Genomic DNA, 23,581 nt, shown 5'->3' with positions numbered 1-23,581 from the left:
CCACCATTAGTAATACTTGAAAAATCTCCAAACAGCTTCTTCATATAAAATGCTGAATAGATATTTCCCATATTTGGCAAGAAGCATCCTGTTATATTTCTACAACATTACTAATAGAAAACCTTTTATTTGTCTCAAAAGCAGCTCAACAAAATTAGTGACATCTCAACGAAAGTAACCTAGTTTGACAGCCTCTCAATTTTGTTCCAATGATCCTGATTAAATTTTCAAATATGGCAACCAGTACATAATATTAAAAAACCTTTTATCATTTTCTTATGAGCAGTTCCACAAAATTTGATCCAATTAAAAGAAAGTGTCCTAGTGTGAAGGCCTCTCTATTGTATGCTAGTGATGCTGATTATCATCTGATATGGCCATCAGTGCTAAAAATAGATAAACCTATAAACAATTCCCAAAAAATCAAGTTTGACTAAATGATTATGCCTGTCCACAATCCATTATGGCCACTATTACTAAAACTAGAAAACTATTGATCCACTTCTAAAAATATGTCAGAGTTTTAATAAATTTGACAGGAAGCATATTTGTATAAGGGCCTTCAAAATTTATACAAATGATGCATTAGAACATGACTTAATACTAACAGTAGGACACAAAAACCTTTAAATGACTTCTTTGAACACCTGATAGAATTTATTAAATTTGAGACAAAAGTTTCCTGGTTTAAAGGCCTATAAATTTCACACTGATGTGCCATTAAATATTGCTGAAAATAGCTGAAATGAGCCACTGATCTAGCCTGTAGTTGATATCACAAATGCAAGGGCAGAGTACTCCATTGTTTCATCCACTACTGTCCATCCATCATTATATTTATCAAATAGCTTTGGTTTTGAGAGTTCATATAACTGAGAATTTGTGCATAACTTATCAAGGAGACAAATTATAAGAATCTGATGTAAACCAACATCACTTACCCTGGACAAAAGTCACAAGTACAGAATTTGTTGCAGTTGGGATAAATTATAAGAATCCGATGTAAACCAACCTCACTTACCATGGGCAAAAGTCACAAGTACAGCATTAGTTAAAGTTGGGATAAATTATAAATTGTCAGGTGCATGCTAGTTGCAGGCATGACACAACAGTGAAGTCTCTGACAGTGATAGCATTGCCAACAGATTATTAATGTATTTTATTAAAATGTATCATTTGCATATATTTCCTATACACCTTCATTGATTCTCATCATACTTAGCACGAAGCTTTGACAATTCATTCTTTGATACACTGATTCTCCTCTTTTACCTTGGGGTTAGGTTGCTGGTACAATCAGAGTCACAGCCATGATAAATTAGCTTATAGGTTTTATTAAAGTTTTTTAATTTGCCTGTAATATGCTGACTTGTCCCTTCATGTTCATGCGAATGCATGCTTCATACTTGGGACATTATGAATCTAGACACTTCATTCAATGACATGCATGCTTGTCCTCTTGTTCTTGGGGTTTTGAGGAAAGGTGTTCTATTTGTTTATATTTACTGAACTTTGGATTTCTTCACATTTAACGTAAATAATTATGGAGCTAGGACAATTCATTTGGTGCATGTTTACCCCATTAATCTTGAGTCAGAGTCACAATAAAAGAAATGTATGATAAGATTTTGCTTAAGTTAATTAATTTGCTTTTATTTACTAATCCTCTAGATGGATTTTTTTCCAACATTGGAATATTCATTATTCTGCAACATGCTTGCTCAACCTTTGACCTTGGTCTCTAGGGTAACATCCATTATGGCAGTACGTTGATCATGGGCTCACAATGCAGACCCTTGCTTTCTTGTTCATTGTTTTGCTCACTTAACAGGGTATCCACATAAACAATGAAGTGATTGTGAGACATTAACATTTTACTTTCATATTATAACTGCCAATTATATAAACAGAATATTATAAAAATATATTTTTCTTTTTCTGTTGTTTCAGATAAATTGGATCTTCATATCCATCAAGCAGCAAAGAAAGGATTAAGATAATCACCACCTGTTTGTGACTAGAATGAACCAAGTGATTTAAAACTTATAGTACTTCCTTATTGTCTGTCTGGCCATCAAGCTCTGTTCTTATATTTCTCAATTTGAGCACCAATTAAACTCAAAACTTTGTCCTGTTACGAGATTTCTGTAGTGTCAGATGTAAGATCAGAATGTTTTGGCCAAAAAAAATGAGCACTGTTCATTGTGCTGGTTTTTACATTAATTAGTCTATTAAAGCATGCAAAATTTGAGCTGAGTTTTGACTCAACATTGAGACATTTTATAAAAGTGGGACCAGAAGGCTGCATTTGTACATTTCAAGTACTGTTCCCACATTGGGTGTAAAACTTCTCACTCTGTATGTTAAATAAAACCTTAACATAAAGGGGCAGAGTTTTATATATTTATTGGACTTGCTTCATGATTTCTGGCTAAGACGATCTGATTTAATCTGGAAGGAGACCTTATCGATTGTGATTAGTATCTGTAATTGCAGGACAATTCATATGAGAAGCATATATTAATGTCTTACAATTTAAAGCCAATTCTTTATATCTTCTGTGAGGTGTTCAAGACTTTGATCAAGGAACACCTAAGCATAATTTTTTATTTCACCTGGCCATAAGCTAATATGGCAAAGTGTACTTAGGGCATGGCCCTTTGCTCATTGTTGTTTTTCGTTGCCTATCCGGCATCTGTCAGTAATTTCTATTTTCACCTGCTCAAAGTGTTCACATCAGCTTTAACCAAACTTGGCACAGAGCATCCTGAAATAAAGACCATTCAGGTTTATACAAATTGACGTGTATATCTGCCATCAAATATGGCCAACACTACTAAACCCTTAAACTACTTCACTAGTGACCCTGTGTGGTTAAAAGCACTCACCATTATGGATCACTGGTTTTGAGCCTTGAGCTTGACCATGTTTGGTGTGTGAGAAAGCTTGCCAGTAGCTTCCTGTGGGTTGTTGGTTCTGTCCAGAGTTCTCCCATGTTCTTCCTCGACCAATTATACTGGCCCCCTATTTTGTGCTGAAATTTCAGCTTTATACAGATGATGTTGACTCACCTTCAGATATGGCCACCATTACTAAAAAAAGAAAAACCTTTAAACGTCTTTCTAACTGCTGAATATAATTTGACCAGACTTGACAGAACAAACCCTGGCATGAAGACCTTATAATTTTGTACAAATGATTTGAATCAAACTTTTCAAATATGGCCAATGTTATTGTAAATAGTAAAGCCTTTAAATGACATCTCCAAAACCACTGGATAGAATTTGACTAAAGTGAAAGCATCCTTGAATGAAATTTTCTCCTGGTTTTGAAACTCAGGATGATCTCACATTAAATATTGCCCTTATTACTAAAATTAGGACAAGATTTAAATTACTTCCTCTCAAAACTGAATAGCAGAATCGGACCAAATTTGACTAAACATTCAGGTATTGCGGGCTTTTAAATGTATTACAAATATTGTCAGTTCACCATCAGATATGGCTGCCAAAAATAGAAAATCCATTAAACAAGTTTTTCGAAAAGAAACCTCTTTTTTGAGTTTAGACAAATGATGCAAATCTGCCATTAAATATGGTCACAGTTACCTAAAAATAGAAAAACCTTCTAAAACTTATAAACAACTACGTAACAGAATTGTAACCAATTTGCTAGAAAGTGTCTTTGCTTGTGTGCCTTTTGGATTTATACTAATGAAGCTGCTCTGCCATGAGACATGAATGAAATACTCAAAGCAGAAAAACAATTACACAACCTTATTGCTAAATACTGGTGAATAGAATTTGTCCAACTTTGACACAGCATCCTGGCATATGGGCTAGGCCTTTTAGTATCAGACACAGAGCATCTTGGCATATGGGCTAGGCCTTTTAGTATTGGACACAGATCATCTTGGCATATGGGTTAGGCCTTTTAGTATTGGACACAGATCATCCTGGCATATGGGCTAGGCCTTTTAGTATTGGACACAGGTCATCCTGGCATATGGGCTAGGCCTTTTAGTATTGGACACAGATCATCCTGGCATATGGGCTAGGCCTTTTAGTATTGGACACAGAGCATCTTGGCATATGGGTTAGGCCTTTTAGTATTGGACACAGATCATCCTGGCATATGGGCTAGGCCTTTTAGTATTGGACACAGATCATCCTGGCATATGGGCTAGGCCTTTTAGTATTGGACACAGATCATCCTGGCATATGGGCTAGGCCTTTTAGTATTGGACACAGATCATCCTGGCATATGGGCTAGGCCTTTTAGTATTGGACACAGATCATCCTGGCATATGGGCTAGGCCTTTTAGTATTGGACACAGAGCATCCTGGCATATGGGCTAGGCCTTTTAGTATTGGACACAGAGCATCCTGGCATATGGGTTAGGCCTTCTAGTATTGGACACAGAGCATCCTGGCATATGGGCTAGGCCTTTTAGTATTGGACACAGAGCATCCTGGCATATGGGCTAGGCCTTTTAGTATTGGACACAGATCATCCTGGCATATGGGCTAGACCTTTTAGTATTGGACAAATGATAGTGATGTGCCATCAAATATAAATAAAGATACAAAAAGTAGAGAAACCATTAAACATTCCTTTTTATAACACATCCAGTTAACAGGTTGGAGAAACTGCAACAGAAGGCATCCTTCTGATTTAGATTTGATGACCAGCTGATCTTGCATATGTCTACTAGGCAGATGGATAGCCGTTGATCAATTATGTTGATGGATTGGGTTGAATTTGAATTATTTTTCTGTTGGTAAGGAAAATTTATTCTTTTTGACAGGAGGACAGTAACCAGTATTCTTCCTATTATAGTAGTCACTTGAAAATTAGGAGTGATGCTGTTTTTTTTAAAATTGAAATCAAAAGCACACACTATAACCACATATAATCTTATTATATTGAAATGTGGGATTCTTTTCAAATTTTGAGGTACTGTTTTCAACCGTGATTGTTCTGCCAATGATGCACAAAACTAGATGCCTGATGAATGCATGATACATAGATGTGACTTTTTAAAAAAATAATGATTTTGTCTTTCGGAGTTTTTGCCCAGGCTTAATCAATTTTGAATCTTCAGCATCACTTCTTGACCATTGAATTTATTTTGATACAGTTTTGGAGCATACACATAGCTGCCAACCCTCATGATTTTGGCGTGAATTTCACGATTTTCTACAGGGTTCACGGATTCACGTTGCATGCCAAAAAATCGCAAGTTCCCCAATTCTCAATTATTTTTAATTTTCCCGTTAAATGCTAGTCTTGATATCGGCTGTTGCCAAAATGGTTTGGCACTGCTAGTCACGATATTAGTAGAACTATACATTGGTACCATTGGCCTGGTAGCAAGCATTTTAGCATATTTTAATCTATATGTATAAGAGTAGTTTTACAAATGCTTTTGAAAGAAGCCAGGGCCTAACATGAATTTTTCTCTGCACATGTGCTGCCAACACTGATTTGAATTACTATTTGGCATCACATCTTCGTTCAGCATCACTTCTTTAAAATGTTTTCACCACCAAGGAAAAAGAAATGTATTGCACAAAAAGTGACATTTACTGTGGAATATACCAAACATCTGCTATCAAATAGCGATATATATCATGCTTTTTTGCACAGTGTGCCACAAATTTTAACATTAGATAGGTGGCAGAGACGATGTAAGGAAGCACATTAGTAGCAAAAAGCTCGTAAAGGTTGGGAAACTACATGAAGACAGCTTTTTCGAGTGTTCAGATTTTTTAGATTGAAAGATTAGCATATATTGTAATTTGCGATGTAAGGAAGCACATTAGTAGCAAAAAGCTCGTAAAGGTTGGGAAACTACATGAAGACAGCTTTTTCGAGTGTTCAGATTTTTTAGATTGAAAGATTAGCATATATCGTAATTTGCTTGAGTTCACAGGTATACGCGCATGCGCCGACACCACTAATCATTCACCATTTGACGTTTCATCTTCTGGATTAATACTATTTAGTAATTAAGCTACAATGCAGTTAATGTTTTCACCTCCAAGCAACTATATTTGTATTCCACAAAAAGTGAAGTATAGATTGGAGTACACCAAAATTTGGCCTAACATTCAGCCATCAAACATTGATGTAGTTCACACAGTAGTGTGCAGAGAATTTTGCAATTGGGAATATGCACAAGGGCTAGTATTGTTGCTTATAATTTACCTGTCATATATGTACCAAGTAGTAATGTTATTATAAGTACATGTATGAAAGATAAATTGTAAACAGTGACACGAGCCATTGGAGGTATGTGGTACACTGCTATAGCACCCCCAGCAGATTTCAGCTTTAGAGTTCTTTAAGCCACCTACTCAAGTCCTGCATGCTACCAGTGCTGAAACATTGTCTGTGAGCTTTCTTGTTGAACATAACCTGTCTTCTCAGTTGGAGATCGGCAACAGTGACATTGAAAGTTTATTTCCTAATGTGAGGAAAAATAAGACAAACATTTAGTGCCTCCTTAGGTGCTGAAAATTTGCAGCCATTTTCGTCACCAAGATTAACTAGCAGGCAAGAAGTCTAATCTGTTTTAAATCAAATTTACCATATCCCAATTGAGGAAGTTCAAGTCTGCCACAGCCTCATATCATGACAAATAGCGTGAAGTTTGTGTATATCAGTAAATTTGGCTGCAAAAAAATTTGTACTTGTAATGAGTTTAAATGTTTTATTTTTATTTTGGGATCTTCATATAATGCAGTACTGACCATCAAAGTTGATGGAGTTAGTGTCAAGGTATAATTTTTCACTAAGTATGTTAAAAATTCACTAACTGCAAGTCTGGAGGGTTGGCAGCTCTGCATACATTGTCTCACAAACCATCATGTGCCATTTATGGATTTTGTCATGTCTCCACCATTTTTGATAGAATTATGGTCCTTGATAAATTATGTCTCTTCACATTGGATATTAAAGTAAATGGCACAACTTAAAAATCATTCTGCTTATTCCAATGCAATATAATTTAAACATTGTGTCATAGGCCAGGATGTGTATTTATGCATCGTCTCATTCACTCCATTTTTGGATAGAGGGATGGACCTTGAAAAAGAAAATAATTTTTTAACATGGGATATTGCTTATAACTGAAATAGCACAAGAATCATTCAGCACATTTGTCAAAATTTGGAATGCGCATTGTATTCTGGACTTTATGTGCCTTTTATGGGTTTGGTCTTGTCTGCTCCTTTTTGAACATAGTTATGTCCCTTTTGTTGAGCATATTTTATCTTAACATGGAAACTCTGAATGTTTGCAGCCCAGATACCTCAAGAACTATTAAGTATATTCTGACTGAAGATTTGTCTTGAACATGTAGATTTACATTTTGTATGGGTTCTGGATCATCTACACCATTTTCGGTGGAGATATGGTCCTTGTCAGTAAACTTCATATCTTTACATGGAATGTTGCTTGTAATCAACATAATTTAAGAATTATTCAACCTATTCTGATGCACTTTGATATAAACATTGTTTCAGAGACCTGCGTGTCTCATCTACACCTTTCAGACAGATCTATGGCATTTGTCAATCAATTTTTCTGTTTTGTTTCATGGGATGATGCTTTTATTGATGAAACTTTGAAGTAGTTGGATTTCAAATATTCTGCATAAACGTTTACTAGGGTTGTGACCCCTTAATGCCCATTTTCTTATAACTTTGGTGTCCCAACACAAGTTTTTCTGTTCATGGCCTTAATTAAGAAATTATAGTAAGAAGAGCCCATTGTGACACATTCATTGTTAATGCTGTAGTATTTTTATTTATATTTACAAAAACTATAACCACCAGAAATTAATTACATATGTGTGCCCATTAGTAATTGGTTAAAACTCTATGCTGCCAGTGTGCTGTAATTAAAGACTTGCTAGAATGTTATTTTCTACACAAAATTATCAGTTGGTAATTTTTAATTTCCATTAGGAGATTTTTTATATTGTAGGAAGATATAGGTATTTATTTTTGGATTTGCCATGTCAACAATGGCACCATGATCACCAATGAAAAGATTTTGTTTACTGGTTTTGAAAATCATGCATTATATATCATAAGGCAATTTGCAGAGTAGTGATATATGGACTTTTGACAGTCGGAATGTTTGAGGCAGTGGAATATTGTCAGCAAAAGGTTTCTATTTGTCCAGTGCTTTTATGCAAAATTATTTTTTATCCTGCAATATATATACTTTCTTATAATATATACACGCACATTGTATGACTTGTTCATAATTACATATTTCTTTTACTATTTAAAGTTTGTGAAGTTATTCCAACCAAACATTTGCATACAGGCCAACACTCTGCAATCAAGTATCCTTTGCAAACAGGTCATCTTTTATGTTCAGAATAAAGTTGCTCCATTCCAAATCAAATCTTTATTTACTTACTGGCCACCTTTGGAAATGGTCCAGATTATGTAGCTGGAAGGTGACCATGACATATGCATTTTTTAAAATATTTGTTAACATATTCCTTTCCTTATTTGTCGGCACAAGTACTGCAAGCTACCTCAAAGGCAGTATGATGCAGTTTTTGTTATTGATCAAGAATTACTCTGGGGCAATTTGGATGTGCTGGTTTATTTTATGATGTATGTAAGGAGGACTGGGCTTTGTTATTAGAAGAAACTTTTTATGTGAGCCATATGGCAGTGAATGTGTTCATAAGATTATTACTTTCTAACATGCTGGTTCCATTAGCTACATCATAACACCATGATGGTTCTATTAGCTACATCATAACACCATGCTGGTTCCATTAGCTACATCATAACACCATGCTGGTTCCATTAGCTACATCATAACACCATGCTGGTTCCATTAGCTACATCATAACACCATGCTGGTTCTATTAGCTACATCATAACACCATGCTGGTTCCATTAGTTACATCATAACACCATGCTGGTTCTATTAGCTACATCATAACACCATGCTGGTTCCATTAGTTACATCATAACACCATGCTGGTTCCATTAGCAACATCATAACACCATACTGGTTCCATTAGTTACATCATAACACCATGCTGGTTCCATTAGTTACATCATAACACCATGCTGGTTCCATTAGCAACATCATAACACCATGCTGGTTCCATTAGCTACATTATAACACCATGCTGGTTCCATTAGCAACATCATAACACCATACTGGTTCCATTAGCTACATCATAACACCATGCTGGTTCCATTAGCAACATCATAACACCATACTGGTTCCATTAGCTACATCATAACACCATGCTGGTTCCATTAGCAACATCATAACACCATACTGGTTCCATTAGCTACATCATAACACCATACTGGTTCCATTAGTTACATCATAACACCATGCTGGTTCCATTAGCAACATCATAACACCATACTGGTTCCATTAGCTACATCATAACACCATGCTGGTTCCATTAGTTACATCATAACACCATGCTGGTTCCATTAGCAACATCATAACACCATACTGGTTCCATTAGCTACATCATAACACCATGCTGGTTCCATTAGCTACATTATAACACCATGCTGGTTCCATTAGCTACATCATAAAACCATGCTGGTTCCATTAGCTACATCATAACACCATGCTGGTTCCATTAGCTACATCATAACACCATGCTGGTTCCATTAGCTACATCATAACACCATGCTGGTTCCATTAGCTACATCATAACACCATGCTGGTTCCATTAGCTACATCATAACACCATGCTGGTTCTATTAGCTACATCATAACACCATGCTGGTTCTATTAGCTACATCATAACACCATGCTGGTTCCATTAGCTACATCATAACACCATGCTGGTTCCATTAGCTACATCATAACACCATGCTGGTTCCATTAGCTACATCATAACACCATGTAAGGTGTTCAGACCTTCATTGCAGAGGTGTATTATTGTGGTACATGAGAATTGCTAATGAAAAAGAAAAGAAAAGTTTTTCATGCTTACCATTTTTTTTTGTATTTTACTATGTCTATTTCAGGTTATTTGAGTCTTGTATATATGTGGATTGTCACAGGCTTCTAGTCATTATGTTTAATGTGACCATCAGTCACCCCCATGCATAATCTGAGTCATGATGATGTTCAGCAGGTTCACCAGGATGTTTTTGGAGGGTGTCAAAACTTATAAAATTGTGGAAACAGGATCATGTGGCTCTGAAAAAAATATTTGTAGGGTCACAGCTCAAAAAGGTTGGAAACCACTGATGTAAGGCTTTATGAATAAAACTACTGCAATAGACCTTTCAGGTTATGCATAAAAAGGATAACAAATGTGGCTGACAGAGTGGTTCCTCTAGTTAAAACAGACATTTCTCTCTTTTATATATCAAGTTTCAGAAATATAAAAATTATTTGATCTTTTAACTGTCTGTACTTCTTCTGAAAACTTTTTCTAATTGTTTAGATTTGGTACTATGATTTTTCATGCAGTACAGTCACTTCTTACATGATAGATATTATGAATATCAGACATGTATATATATAACGCATGAGAGTGTCAGAAATGTATATATAACCATGAGGGTGTCAGACATGTATGTATAACACCATAAGGGATTCAGATGTGTATATATAACATCATGAGAGTGCTGGACAGGTATAAATAAGAGTACTAGGGTGTCAGACATGTATATACAGCACTGTGAGATCATTGGACTAGTGTATATAACCATGAGAGTGTCAGACATATATAAAGCACCATGAGATCAGTTGGATTAGTGTATATAACCAGGAGTGTCAGACATGTATATACAGCATGATGAGATCAATGGACTAGTGCATATAACCAGGAGTGTCAGACATGTATATACAGCACCATGAGATCAGTTGGATTAGTGTATATAACCAGGAGTGTCAGACATGTATATACAGCATGATGAGATCAATGGACTAGTGCATATAACCATGAGTGTCAGACATGTATATACAGCACCATGAGATCATTTGGATTAGTGTATATAACCATGAGAGTATCAGATGTATATACAGCACTATTAGATCAACTGGATTAGTGTATATAACCATGTGTGTCAGACATGTATATACAGCACTATGAGATCAAATTAATTAGTGTATATAACCGTGAGATTCAGACATGTATATACAGCACAATGAGATCATTGGACTAGTGTATATAACCACGAGAGTGTAAGACATGTATATACAGCACCATGAGATCAATGGACTAGTGCATATAACCATGAGTGTCAGACATGTATATACAGCATCATGAGATCAATTGGACTAGTGCATATAACCATGAGTGTCAGACATGTATATACAGCACCATGAGATCAATTGGACTAGTGCATATAACCATGAGTGTCAGACATGTATATACAGCACCATGAGATCAATTGGACTAGTGCATATAACCATGAGAGTGTCAGATGTATATACAGCACCATGAGATCATTGGACTAGTGTATATAACCATGAGAGTGTCAGACATGTATATACAGCACTATGAGATCAATTGGATTAGTGTATATAACCATGAGAGTGTCAGACATGTATATACAGCACCATGAGATCATTGGACTAGTGTATATAACACATCAGCTCTCATGCATAATCTTTTATGACTTTTCTTGCTGACAGATAGCAGCATCCGATTTTCACAGAATATTTGGCAAGAATAACAGTCCAACAAACCAGCTGACTGTCAGCACTCTGACATTGATTTCAACATCTTACTCCATTTTAAGCCAATTATGGCTTAGTAGCATGACAACACAAGTATCCATGGATATTTTTATCAGGCCCAGTTCGTGTATATATCAAAAGAATTACCCCGAAAGATGACAATGAAGTAACTTCAATAAGTAAGATTTCAATTATATAAAAAAATGTTTATATAAAAAAATGTTAACTACAGATTTAACCAAACTTTGCACATGGCTGTAGCTTAACATCACAGGTTAATTCAGTGTTCTATTAATGATACCAGAATTAAGCTCAGAAGCAATTGATAAAGAGCAGTACTGCACTTCATTTGTATACATTTTAACTAAAACATGTAATAAAATATTTTTGATAACAGATTTGTAGGTTGGAGTTTTTCAAGAACATCCAAGATGGTTTGAACATTTAGAAGTTAGGAGTGAATCAAGGACAGAAGAAATGGACTTGTCTTGAATTTTGGGAGATTCTTTTCTGTCATTTGAGAGTCAGTCCTTCAGGGTACTCTTGAACACAGTCTTGTGAAGGAGAGATTGGTTGTTGAGTGTACAGATTATTTCCTTACCTTGCCAGTTCATTCAGGCAAATTATGGGTATATTAATACTCGTCTCATGCTTGACTAATGGATATGTATCACATTTTCCACATAGTTACAGCTCAGGCTACGGCAACTTGGTAATATTCCTACTGATTTCCTTTGTGATTTCTATGGCGACTTGATAACTACCCCAACTGATTTCCTTTGTGATTTCTATGATGGCTTGATAACTATCCCTACTGATTTCCTTTGTGATTTCTATGGCGACTTGATAACTACCCCTACTGATTTCCTTTGTGATTTCTATTACGGCTTGGTAATTATCCTACTGATTTCCTTTGTGATTTCAATGGCGACTTGATAACTACCTGTACTGATTTCCTTTGTTATTTCTATGGCGACTTGATAACTACCTGTACTGATTTCCTTTGTGATTTCTATGGTGACTTGATACTATTCCTACCAATTTCCTATGTAATGACTCAGTTGGTAGAGCCCCAAACACATCTGAGGTTTGTGGATGTGATACCTAGCCAGGGTTGACTGCCTCAGAGTGTCCTTGGAAAAGGGACTTGACTATTATTGCCCAGGCATGATATAGCCAGTGTGTTAATAGTGCTGTTAAAACCAGCAGAAAAAAACAACCCTGAAAAAAGCAAAGGATATTAGAAACTTGGTTGTATAGTATGTTATCAGATTTATATATTTTTTTCCATCAACAAACCACAAATCCAAATGTTTTTAATCTATTGTTTATAAAGCAACAGTAAGTGGGCAGAACATAAGAATGCATACGGGGTCAAATGAAGGCTACATATTTTTAAAATTACTTTTGTTCTAAGACCATGAAAACACATCACAGCTATCAACCCCTGTTTCTCATGGAAGGAAATCGTACAGAGCTCAATCATGAATGAGATTCATATGGTAAGAAACAGTAATCAGTACCACAATAAACATCCATCACATTGATTTAATAGGGATATACTTTTGATGTATGTTAAACAGTCTTTGGCCCTGGTTTAATGAAACTCCTCAAATAGCGATTTGACATCTTTCTTATGATTCATTTGATAGTATTCCTGTGTTGGTTAGAGGTAGAAATAATATTCTTATTTTAGTTGGAGGTAGAGTTAGTATTTATGTTTTTGTTGGTAGTAGAGTTAATATTTTTAGCACAGTTGAAAGGATGAAAAATAACTTTTGTTTTAAATCTATGCACCTGGGATTTTTTATTGATTAAAAAGATCTCAGAAATTCCTCAGATTTGAGGCAGAATCTTCCTCTGATACAAAACCAGACTGAGTGAATATAATGTATTAAGACCAATATTTGGCAGGAGTTTGGCATGGCAATCACTCTGGCATAGCAATTAGTTTGGCATCCCTATGCATGTCTGGCATAGCAATTAGTTTGGCATCCCTATGCATGTCTGGCATAGCAATTAGTTTGGCATCCCTATGCATGTCTAGCATAGCAATTAGTTCGGCATCCCTATGCATGTCTGGCATAGCAATTAGTTCGGCATCCCTATGCATGTCTGGCATAGCAATTAGTTCGGCATCCCTATGCATGTCTAGCATAGCAATTAGTTTGGCATCCCTATGCATGTCTAGCATAGCAATTAGTTTGGCATCCCTAAGCATGTCTAGCAGAGCAATTAGTTTGGCATCCCTATCCATGTCTAGCATAGCAATTAGTTCGGCATCCCTATGCATGTCTGGCATTGCAATTAGTTCGCCATCCCTATGCATGTCTGGCATAGCAATTAGTTCGCCATTCCTATGCATGTCAGGCATAGCAATTAGTTCGGCATCCCTATGCATGTCTGGCATAGCAATTAGTTTGGCATCCCTATGCATGTCTAGCATAGCAATTAGTTTGGCATCCCTATGCATGTCTAGCATAGCAATTAGTTTGGCATCACTATGCATGTCTGCTTCTTTTCATCCAGCAGTCTATGCACATGATTAAGGTAAATATAAAAAGTTGTGATTTTTAAATTCCGATTCATGTTAAAGTTTTTGCTTTCTAGCTAAATTAAAAATGTACTAAAAGAAGGGAAAGTTACTTGTTAATCCCTGATGTTTGGTGAATGTCAAGAGATAAAGTCATTGTCACCAATAAAGTGGTAACTAAAAAAAAACATTTAAGAATTCTCACTTTGAGGAAGAAAATTCAAGATCATTTAGTAAAAATGAGGTCAGAAAATTCATAAATACCTTTGTGGTGCAAGTTTACCAGGTTTGTTTTGTGATGCAAGTTTTCTGTCTTGTTTAAGATGGTGTTTTAGTACACCGAGTTTTACATTTCTAGCTGTGTTTCAGTTAAAGATGTTTTTGATATCCAGATCAGATTACGCGATTTTTGTCTGAATTGTATTATGAATGACACATGTTTGGTGTAAAATGAAAGGTATATAGATACAGGAATATTCAGTTTGTTTCAAAATGCATGCCTTTATGGCTCAACTGTGATACATATTTAGGTGTATGAATCAAATAAAAGAAATTATTTAATCAAATGTCTTTATTTTTCCTTACAGAAAACACAATTGTTGTCATTATTAATTTTGCCATTTTCCTGTTTCATATCATTTTTTGGTTGAGCCCCCATTAGTGAGAAGCAGGACATGGTAGTTAACTTTTCATCAATGTCATCCTTGTTGTCAACAGTTTGTTAAGCTTTCAGTTAATGCTTTTCATCAAAGTCATCATTGTCATCCTTGTTGTCAACAGTTTGTTAAGCTTTCAGTTAATGCTTTTCATCAATGTCATCATTGTTGTCAATAGTTTGTTAAGCTTTCAGTTAATGCTTTTCATCATTGTCATCCTTGTTGTCAACAGTTTGTTAAGCTTTCAGTTAATGCTTTTCATCAATGTCATCAATGTCATCCTTGTTGTCAACAGTTTGTTAAGGTTTCAATTAATGCTTTTCATCGTTCTCATCCTTGTTGTCAACAGTTTGTTAAGGTTTCAATTAATGCTTTTCATCATTCTCATCCTTGTTGTCAACAGTTTGTTAAGGTTTCAGTTAATGCTTTTCATCATTCTCATCCTTGTTGTTAACAATTTCAGGTTTCAGTTAATGCTTTTCATCATTGTCATCCTTGTTGTCAACAGTTTGTTAAGGTTTCAATTAATGCTTTTCATCATTGTCATCCTTGTTGTCAACAGTTTGTTAAGGTTTCAATTAATGCTTTTCATCATTTTCATCCTTGTTGTCAACAGTTTGTTAAGGTTTCAATTAATGCTTTTCATCATTCTCATCCTTGTTGTTAACAGTTTGTTAAGGTTTCAATTAATGCTTTTCATCATTGTCATGCTTGTTGTCAACAGTTTAAGGTTTCAATTAATGCTTTTCATCAATGTCATCAATGTCATCCTTGTTGTCAACAGTTTGTTAAGGTTTCAATTAATGCTTTTCATCAATGTCATCATTGTCATCCTTGTTGTCAACTGTTTGTTAAGGTTTCAATTAATGCTTTTCATCATTGTCATGCTTGTTGTCAACAGTTTGTTAAGGTTTCAATTAATGCTTTTCATCAATGTCATCATTGTCATCCTTGTTGTCAACAGTTTGTTAAGGTTTCAATTAATGCTTTTCATCATTCTCATCCTTGTTGTCAACAGTTTGTTAAGGTTTCAATTAATGCTTTTCATCAATGTCATCATTGTCATCCTTGTTGTCAACAGTTTGTTAAGGTTTCAATTAATGCTTTTCATCAATGTCATCATTGTCATCCTTGTTGTCAACAGTTTGTTAAGGTTTCAATTAATGCTTTTCATCATTTTCATCCTTGTTGTCAACAGTTTGTTAAGGTTTCAATTAATGCTTTTCATCATTCTCATCCTTGTTGTTAACAGTTTGTTAAGGTTTCAATTAATGCTTTTCATCATTGTCATGCTTGTTGTCAACAGTTTAAGGTTTCAATTAATGCTTTTCATCAATGTCATCAATGTCATCCTTGTTGTCAACAGTTTGTTAAGGTTTCAATTAATGCTTTTCATCAATGTCATCATTGTCATCCTTGTTGTCAACTGTTTGTTAAGGTTTCAATTAATGCTTTTCATCATTGTCATGCTTGTTGTCAACAGTTTGTTAAGGTTTCAATTAATGCTTTTCATCAATGTCATCATTGTCATCCTTGTTGTCAACAGTTTGTTAAGGTTTCAATTAATGCTTTTCATCATTCTCATCCTTGTTGTCAACAGTTTGTTAAGGTTTCAATTAATGCTTTTCATCAATGTCATCATTGTCATCCTTGTTGTCAACAGTTTGTTAAGGTTTCAATTAATGCTTTTCATCAATGTCATCATTGTCATCCTTGTTGTCAACAGTTTGTTAAGGTTTCAATTAATGCTTTTCATCATTTTCATCCTTGTTGTCAACAGTTTGTTAAGGTTTCAATTAATGCTTTTCATCATTCTCATCCTTGTTGTTAACAGTTTGTTAAGGTTTCAATTAATGCTTTTCATCATTGTCATGCTTGTTGTCAACAGTTTAAGGTTTCAATTAATGCTTTTCATCAATGTCATCAATGTCATCCTTGTTGTCAACAGTTTGTTAAGGTTTCAGTTAATGCTTTTCATCAATGTCATCATTGTCATCCTTGTTGTCAACTGTTTGTTAAGGTTTCAATTAATGCTTTTCATCATTGTCATGCTTGTTGTCAACAGTTTGTTAAGGTTTCAATTAATGCTTTTCATCAATGTCATCATTGTCATCCTTGTTGTCAACAGTTTGTTAAGGTTTCAATTAATGCTTTTCATCATTCTCATCCTTGTTGTCAACAGTTTGTTAAGGTTTCAATTAATGCTTTTCATCAATGTCATCATTGTCATCCTTGTTGTCAACAGTTTGTTAAGGTTTCAATTAATGCTTTTCATCAATGTCATCATTGTCATCCTTGTTGTCAACAGTTTGTTAAGGTTTCAATTAATGCTTTTCATCAATGCTTGAATCATAGGCTTGATCTGCAGGTCCAGGTCTTAATATATTGTTTTTAGCCATGGATAGTAATAGCATCATCATTTCACGTTCTTTTCAATACAAGACTTTTTCACCTGAAAGCAGGTTATTTTTTCAGTCAGATTATATTATTTAAATCATTGACTTCAATTATGATTTAAATCACTCCAATAAAATCATTCAAATGTTTCTATATTTTTTATATATTTTACATATAATAAATTTTAGACCTAAATCACTTGCAAATAGCATTAAAAATATCTTACATTCAAAATGTGAGTCTAAACATGTTGGATCTGCTCAATTAACTGTAATTGTATTTAAATTATCAAAACAGTCAAAATGAAGTTTAATTTTTAAATTTACACATATATGGTGATAAGATCTACTCATCTAATTGTAATTGTTAATTAAATGTTTAAATTTTAACATTTAATTGGCTACAAACATCTAAATATAGCATGAGTGGCCTATTTCAATTTCTTGATCGTTGTCGGTTTTGTATGAGAAAGACTGCTGAAGAGTATCTTAAATAAATGAAGCCAATTGTAATGGGTCTTGATCAGGTACTGAGTTAACAGCTGCATGAGCAATGAGGCTGTTGACATCTGGCACAAGTTTGAAATGGATTTAGCAGCTTTATGACAATGCCGTATTATCCTAGTAGCAAAAGTTGCATATGCTACGGGCCCCACACTTTCAAGGGCCCCACACTAAATGCTTTCAAGCTATCAATTACCTCCATGTAAATAATACTATTATTGAAATGTCAGGCATATTTGTCGTATTATCTGGCTGTATAGTAAATGAAAAAAATACAATTACTTTACTACGTAAGTATAAAAATTTATGTGTTTTAATATTTATGTGGTTCTTTTTTAATTTAGGGCCCCTTTATAACATATGCTACAGGCCCCGCCTAGCTTAATCCGGCACTGGGGTGATTGACGAATTCAAGCTTCAGGCTAAGGTGACTGCTGTAAATGACCATCTAACTGAGCATTCATTTATATAGTTTTCAAACATACAGCTGTATGTAAACTAACAAAGAATCTATACATCTTGTTCATCCAATATGATCAATAGTCTTGTATTAATATGGTCAATAGTCATGTATCAGTATGATCAGTAGTTTAGTATGAATATGATCAATAGAGTCTTTATCAATATGATCAGTAGTTTAGTATGAATATGATCAAGTCTTGCATCAATATGATCAACAGTCTTGCATAAATATGACCGATCTTGTATCAATATGATCAATAGTCTTGTATCAATATGACCAATCTTGTATTAATATGATCAACAGTCTTGCATCAATATGACCAATCTTGTATCAATATGATCAATAGTCTTGCATCAATATGATCAATAGTCTTGCATCAATATGATCAATCTTGTATTAATATGATCAGTAGTCTTGCATCAATATGATCAATAGAGTCTTGCATCAATACGATCAATCTTGTATTAATATCAACAGTCTTGCATCAATATGACCAATCTTGTATCCATATGATTAAGTCTTACATCAGTATGATTAATAGTCTTGCATCAATATGATCAATAGTCTTGCATCAATATGATCAATAGTTTTGTATCAATATCATCAGTAGTCTTGTATCAGTATGATCACTAAAATCTTGAATCAATTTGATCAGTAGAGTGTTGTATCAATATGATCAGTAGAGTTTGATAAAAAAAAACAAACTAAGAACAAGTGGTAACATGAAAAAATACTGTTCATAAATTGAATTTATTTGGGAAACAACTTGATAAATAGAACAAAATTAGGATCATAATCTGTTAAGTCATAGACTCCCGAGTTGTAATAAGATCGAAGAATTAAAAATCAAATGTACATTCTTAATATATAGTGATGTCTCTCACAATCAAAATCATCTGGAGTCATGATGATAAAAGACTAATTTAATAAACATCATTCTAGTCACATGTACAACCCCTGGTATAGTAATGAGCTTAGCCAACCAGATGCAAGATCACCTTATTATTTGTAGATGTTATTCATACTCACCCAACCAGACACAAGATCACCTTATTAATATGCGTAGATGTTATTCATACTTTGCCAAGATCTTTATGACAAGCCAAATACCCAGTCTTACCAAAATCTGTTTTAAAAAATAAAGCCACTGAGATAGTACAAAAAAAACTCCACCACTCAGATGCCAGATCACATAACTGGATCAGAACAATGCTGCCATATGGAGACTACTGAATGATATACATTGCCTCCTAAATACCGATTTACAGGCTAGCATTTTATCATTGAAGATACCAATTTTCAACAGCATCAAGGGGACTGCCCATTGCAAACTTGGAGAGTTGCAAGACACATGGCTGAGCAACAAGGTAGAGGAGATTCAGTCCTGCTCAGACCAAAATAGCATGAACTTCTATGACACTTTGAAGACAATCTGCGGGCCACAGTCATCAGCAACATCTCCGAGTTCTGACAGCACCACACTGCTCACTGATAAAAAAAAGAGTCTACATTCACTGATAAAGAAAAGATACTACAAACATGGGAAGAACATTTAAAAATATCCCCAATCAATAATCATCTGTCTGTGGGGAGTCAATTTATCAACTGTCCCAATATGAAATCAAATCTCTTGCTGATCCTCCAAAACTGAGAAAGCAACATACCTGTTGTCAAATGACACAAGCTCCTGGCACAGCATCCAACTTAACTCTTCCGGTCAATGTGGACTCAGGAACTATACCCCGGGACAACAAAGATGCATCCCTTGACAACTTGTACAGCATAATGGCAACAGACAATCCTGTGACAGCTACTGGAACATCTCTTTGCTATCAATAGCCCACAAAATCTTCACTACCATTCTGCTGAATTTTCTTGTGCATTACTTCGATCAAAGGCTCTTCCTGCCTGAGAGTCAGCGTGGCCTCAGGAAAGGACAAAAGACCACAGACAGGGTGTTTGCAGCTTGTTGACTCCAGGAGAAATGCGAGGTACTGAACTCCAGCCTGTATGTGACATTTGTCAACCTGACAAATGTCTTTGACACAGTCATGTGGCCCTCTAGAAGATCATAATGGTACAGCAATTCCATGGTGGCATACTCACACTGTGGACAACAATGAGTCATTTGAGTTATTCTCTGTCACCACTGGAGTCAGGCAGGGCTTTGCATTGGCCCCCCAACCCTTTCAGTATGATGCTATCTGCCATGATTATAGATGTTTTCTGTGACTATGACTTTGGGAGCAATGTCAGATATTGAACTGACTGCAAGCTCTGTAATATAAGGAGACTACAAGCAGAGATGAAGATCACAGAAAGGGTCTACTTGTAATTTATTTTCTGGTGTGTAAATTCTTGACTCTGATATGCAATGGAGTATGGACTATTTCTTTCAGCTTGTGACAGGCAGTGGACAAGTTCACCTACTTCAGCAATACACTGTCACATGCAATCTGCATCAATGACAAAACAAAAGCCAGAATTGCCAATGAAGTTTAGCCTTTGACAGACTAGTAGTACTAGGCTCAAGTGTGTGGGAGCACAGTCATCAGTCTGCCTACAAACAGAAGGTCTACAAAGTCATTGTGTTGCCATTTATTGCTGTATAGACACCATACCATGAAGCTGAACAGACACTTGTGGCATGTAACAAGTTCAGTCCAGCAGACACTTTACAATAATGGTGTGGTAACCAACTCAGTTAATCAGATATTTTACCTGTATTTTTAACAAGCTTTGAGCATTGAAAATGTCAGAAATGTTTCAAGATCACAGAGCAGGATCAACTCTTTAGTGTAGAGGTTAACAGTTTTCTGACTGAAGTTGTCCCAGACCTTGATAATATAAGCATACACACCAAGTTTGATAATAGAGCATGCATACAAAGTTTGATAATATAAGCATACACACCAAGTTTGATAATATAAGCATACACACTAAGTTTGATAATATAAGCATGCATACCAAGTTTGATAATATAAGCATACACACCAAGTTTGATAATATAAGCATACACACCAAGTTTGATAATATAAGCATACATACCAAGTTTGATAATATAAGCATACACACCAAGTTTGATAATATAAGCATACACACCAAGTTTGATAATATAAGCATGCATACCAAGTTTGATAATATAAGCATACATACCAAGTTTGATAATATAAGCATACACACCAAGTTTGATAATATAAGCATGCATACCAAGTTTAATAATGTAAACATACATTCCAAATTTGATAATATAAGCATGCATACCAAGTTTAATAATGTAAACATACATAGCAAGTTTGATAACATAAGCATACACACCAAGTTTGATAATATAAGCATGCATACCAAATTTGATAATATAAGCATACACACCAAGTTTAATAATGTAAACATACACACCAAATTTGATAATATAAGCATGCATACCAAGTGTGATAATATAAACATACATACCAAGCTTGATAATATAAAGACCCATACCAATTTTGTTTTGGTAATATAAGCATACATACTGAGTTTGAAAAAAATCTTATCAGAAATAAAGGAAAAGAGAGGCAACAAACAATTGTTAACCATGACAGAGGGACAATGGATGACTTGGAACACGGCACAGATGCAACTCCATCACTAATTTCATTTTCTGTCTAAAGTATCGGTCCAAGTTGTTGTAGGGTTTAACGCCATTTTTCAGCACGCGATAGGCTATACATGGCGGCCAGTATTAATGGTGGAGGAAGAACCCGGGAAAACCCCGGAAAGAACCACCGACCCACGAGAAGCTACTGGCAAACTTTCTCACATACCCACATTAGCCGAATCCGAGGCTCGAACCCACGCAGACAGCGGTGAGATGGCAGTGATCCGTAACAGAGAGCGCTTTAGACCACTCGGCCACTCGGGGCCCCATCGGTCCAAGAGTTGCCACTTCATACGATACTGTTCATATAACATTGATTTTGTTGTAAGTTAAAGTCTTTTATCAAAGAAATTTGGAAGAAAATGTTACTAACAAGATCTTAGTTTCTACCACAAACTGAAATTGCTTTGGTACAGACATGTCCATTATGAACCTTATCCACTAACTGCCAAATACTGTATCCATGACAACAATGATGAGGTCACCTCTAGTTTTAATTTTGGTCAACTATTTCATGGCATGTTGACTGAGATGGCCAAGGAATAGCTTCAGTATTCTGTGTTCTCCTTGATACTTGCACAGGACAGTTATCCTGTTGAAGAATCCACATACTCCATTTGGAAATACTCTGAGAAAAGCAAGCCAAAGAATCCACATACTCCATTTGGAAATACTTTGAGAAAAGCAAACCAAAGAATCCACATACTCCATTTGGAAATACTTTGCTAAAGGCAAGCCAAAGAATCCACAAACTCCATTTGGAAATACTTTGATAACATCAAGCCAAAGAATCCACAAACTCCATTTGGAAATACTTTGAGAAAGGCAAGCCAAAGAATCCACATACTCCATTTAGAAATACTTTGATAACAGCAAGCCAAAGAATCCACAAACTCCATTTGGAAATACTTTGAGAAAAGCAAGCCAAAGAATCCACATACTCCATTTGGAAATCCTTTGATAAAGGCAAGCCAAAAAATCCAAATACTCCACTTGGAAATGCTTTGAGAAAAGCAAGCCAAAGAATCCACAAACTCCACTTGGAAATACTTTGAGAAAAGCAAGCCAAAGAATCCACATACTCCATTTGGAAATACTTTGAGAAAGGCAAGCCAAAGAATCCACAAACTCCATTTGGAAATACTTTGATAAAGGCAAGCCAAAGAATCCGATCCAATATATTTATATACCTTTCTAAATTGATACCTTTAACATACATCAGTATGCCAGCACATTAAAAGTCATCAAACCTCAAAACATAGCAGAGATGCTTTAATGGGGAGGATGATTACTGTTCATTGATAAACATTCCAGTTTTCATTGTTCATCAGGTTTGTGCCTCAAAAATACCTTCTTACCCAGGGTTCCCAGATGGCTCAGTTGCGAAAAGAGCTCGCCTTTACTGATCACTGCCATCTCACTTCTGTCCACATGAGTTAGTGTTTCAGCCTCTGTCAATGTTGGTATGTAAGAAACCTTGCCAGTAGCTTCCCATGGGTCAGTGGTTCTTCCATGGGTTTTCCGAGGTTCTTCCTCCACCAGTTATACTGGCAGCTATATGTGCACTGAAAAATGGCATTAAAACCAAAACAACAACAACCTTCTTATCCTAGTCCTTGCCACTAAAGTTCATACTGAACCAATTTTTCTCAAAAGTCCAGTTTCATCACTCATGGCACCATGAAACAC

At 35.3% G+C, this 23,581-nt stretch overlaps 1 protein-coding gene across 1 annotated transcript in view; it reads left to right on the top strand.

Annotated features, from left to right (window-relative positions):
• Positions 1-14,802, top strand: part of LOC149802146 (activating signal cointegrator 1-like) — a 66,416-nt gene extending 51,614 nt beyond the window's left edge. The window contains exon 12 of the mRNA XM_089956548.1: positions 1,951-14,802. Coding sequence (XP_089812674.1) covers positions 1,951-2,000 — 50 coding nt within the window. The 3' untranslated portion in view covers positions 2,001-14,802. The remainder of the gene's footprint in view (positions 1-1,950) is intronic.
• The last annotated feature ends 8,779 nt before the right edge of the window (positions 14,803-23,581 follow it).

Source organism: Sinohyriopsis cumingii, chromosome 4 (assembly GCF_028554795.1).
Source record: "Sinohyriopsis cumingii isolate HCF-2022 chromosome 4, ASM2855479v2, whole genome shotgun sequence".
Classification (NCBI taxonomy): Eukaryota; Metazoa; Mollusca; class Bivalvia; order Unionida; family Unionidae; genus Sinohyriopsis; species Sinohyriopsis cumingii.
The sequence above is the reverse complement of the archived record's forward strand: the minus strand, read 5'-3'. Positions and strand labels throughout refer to the sequence as shown.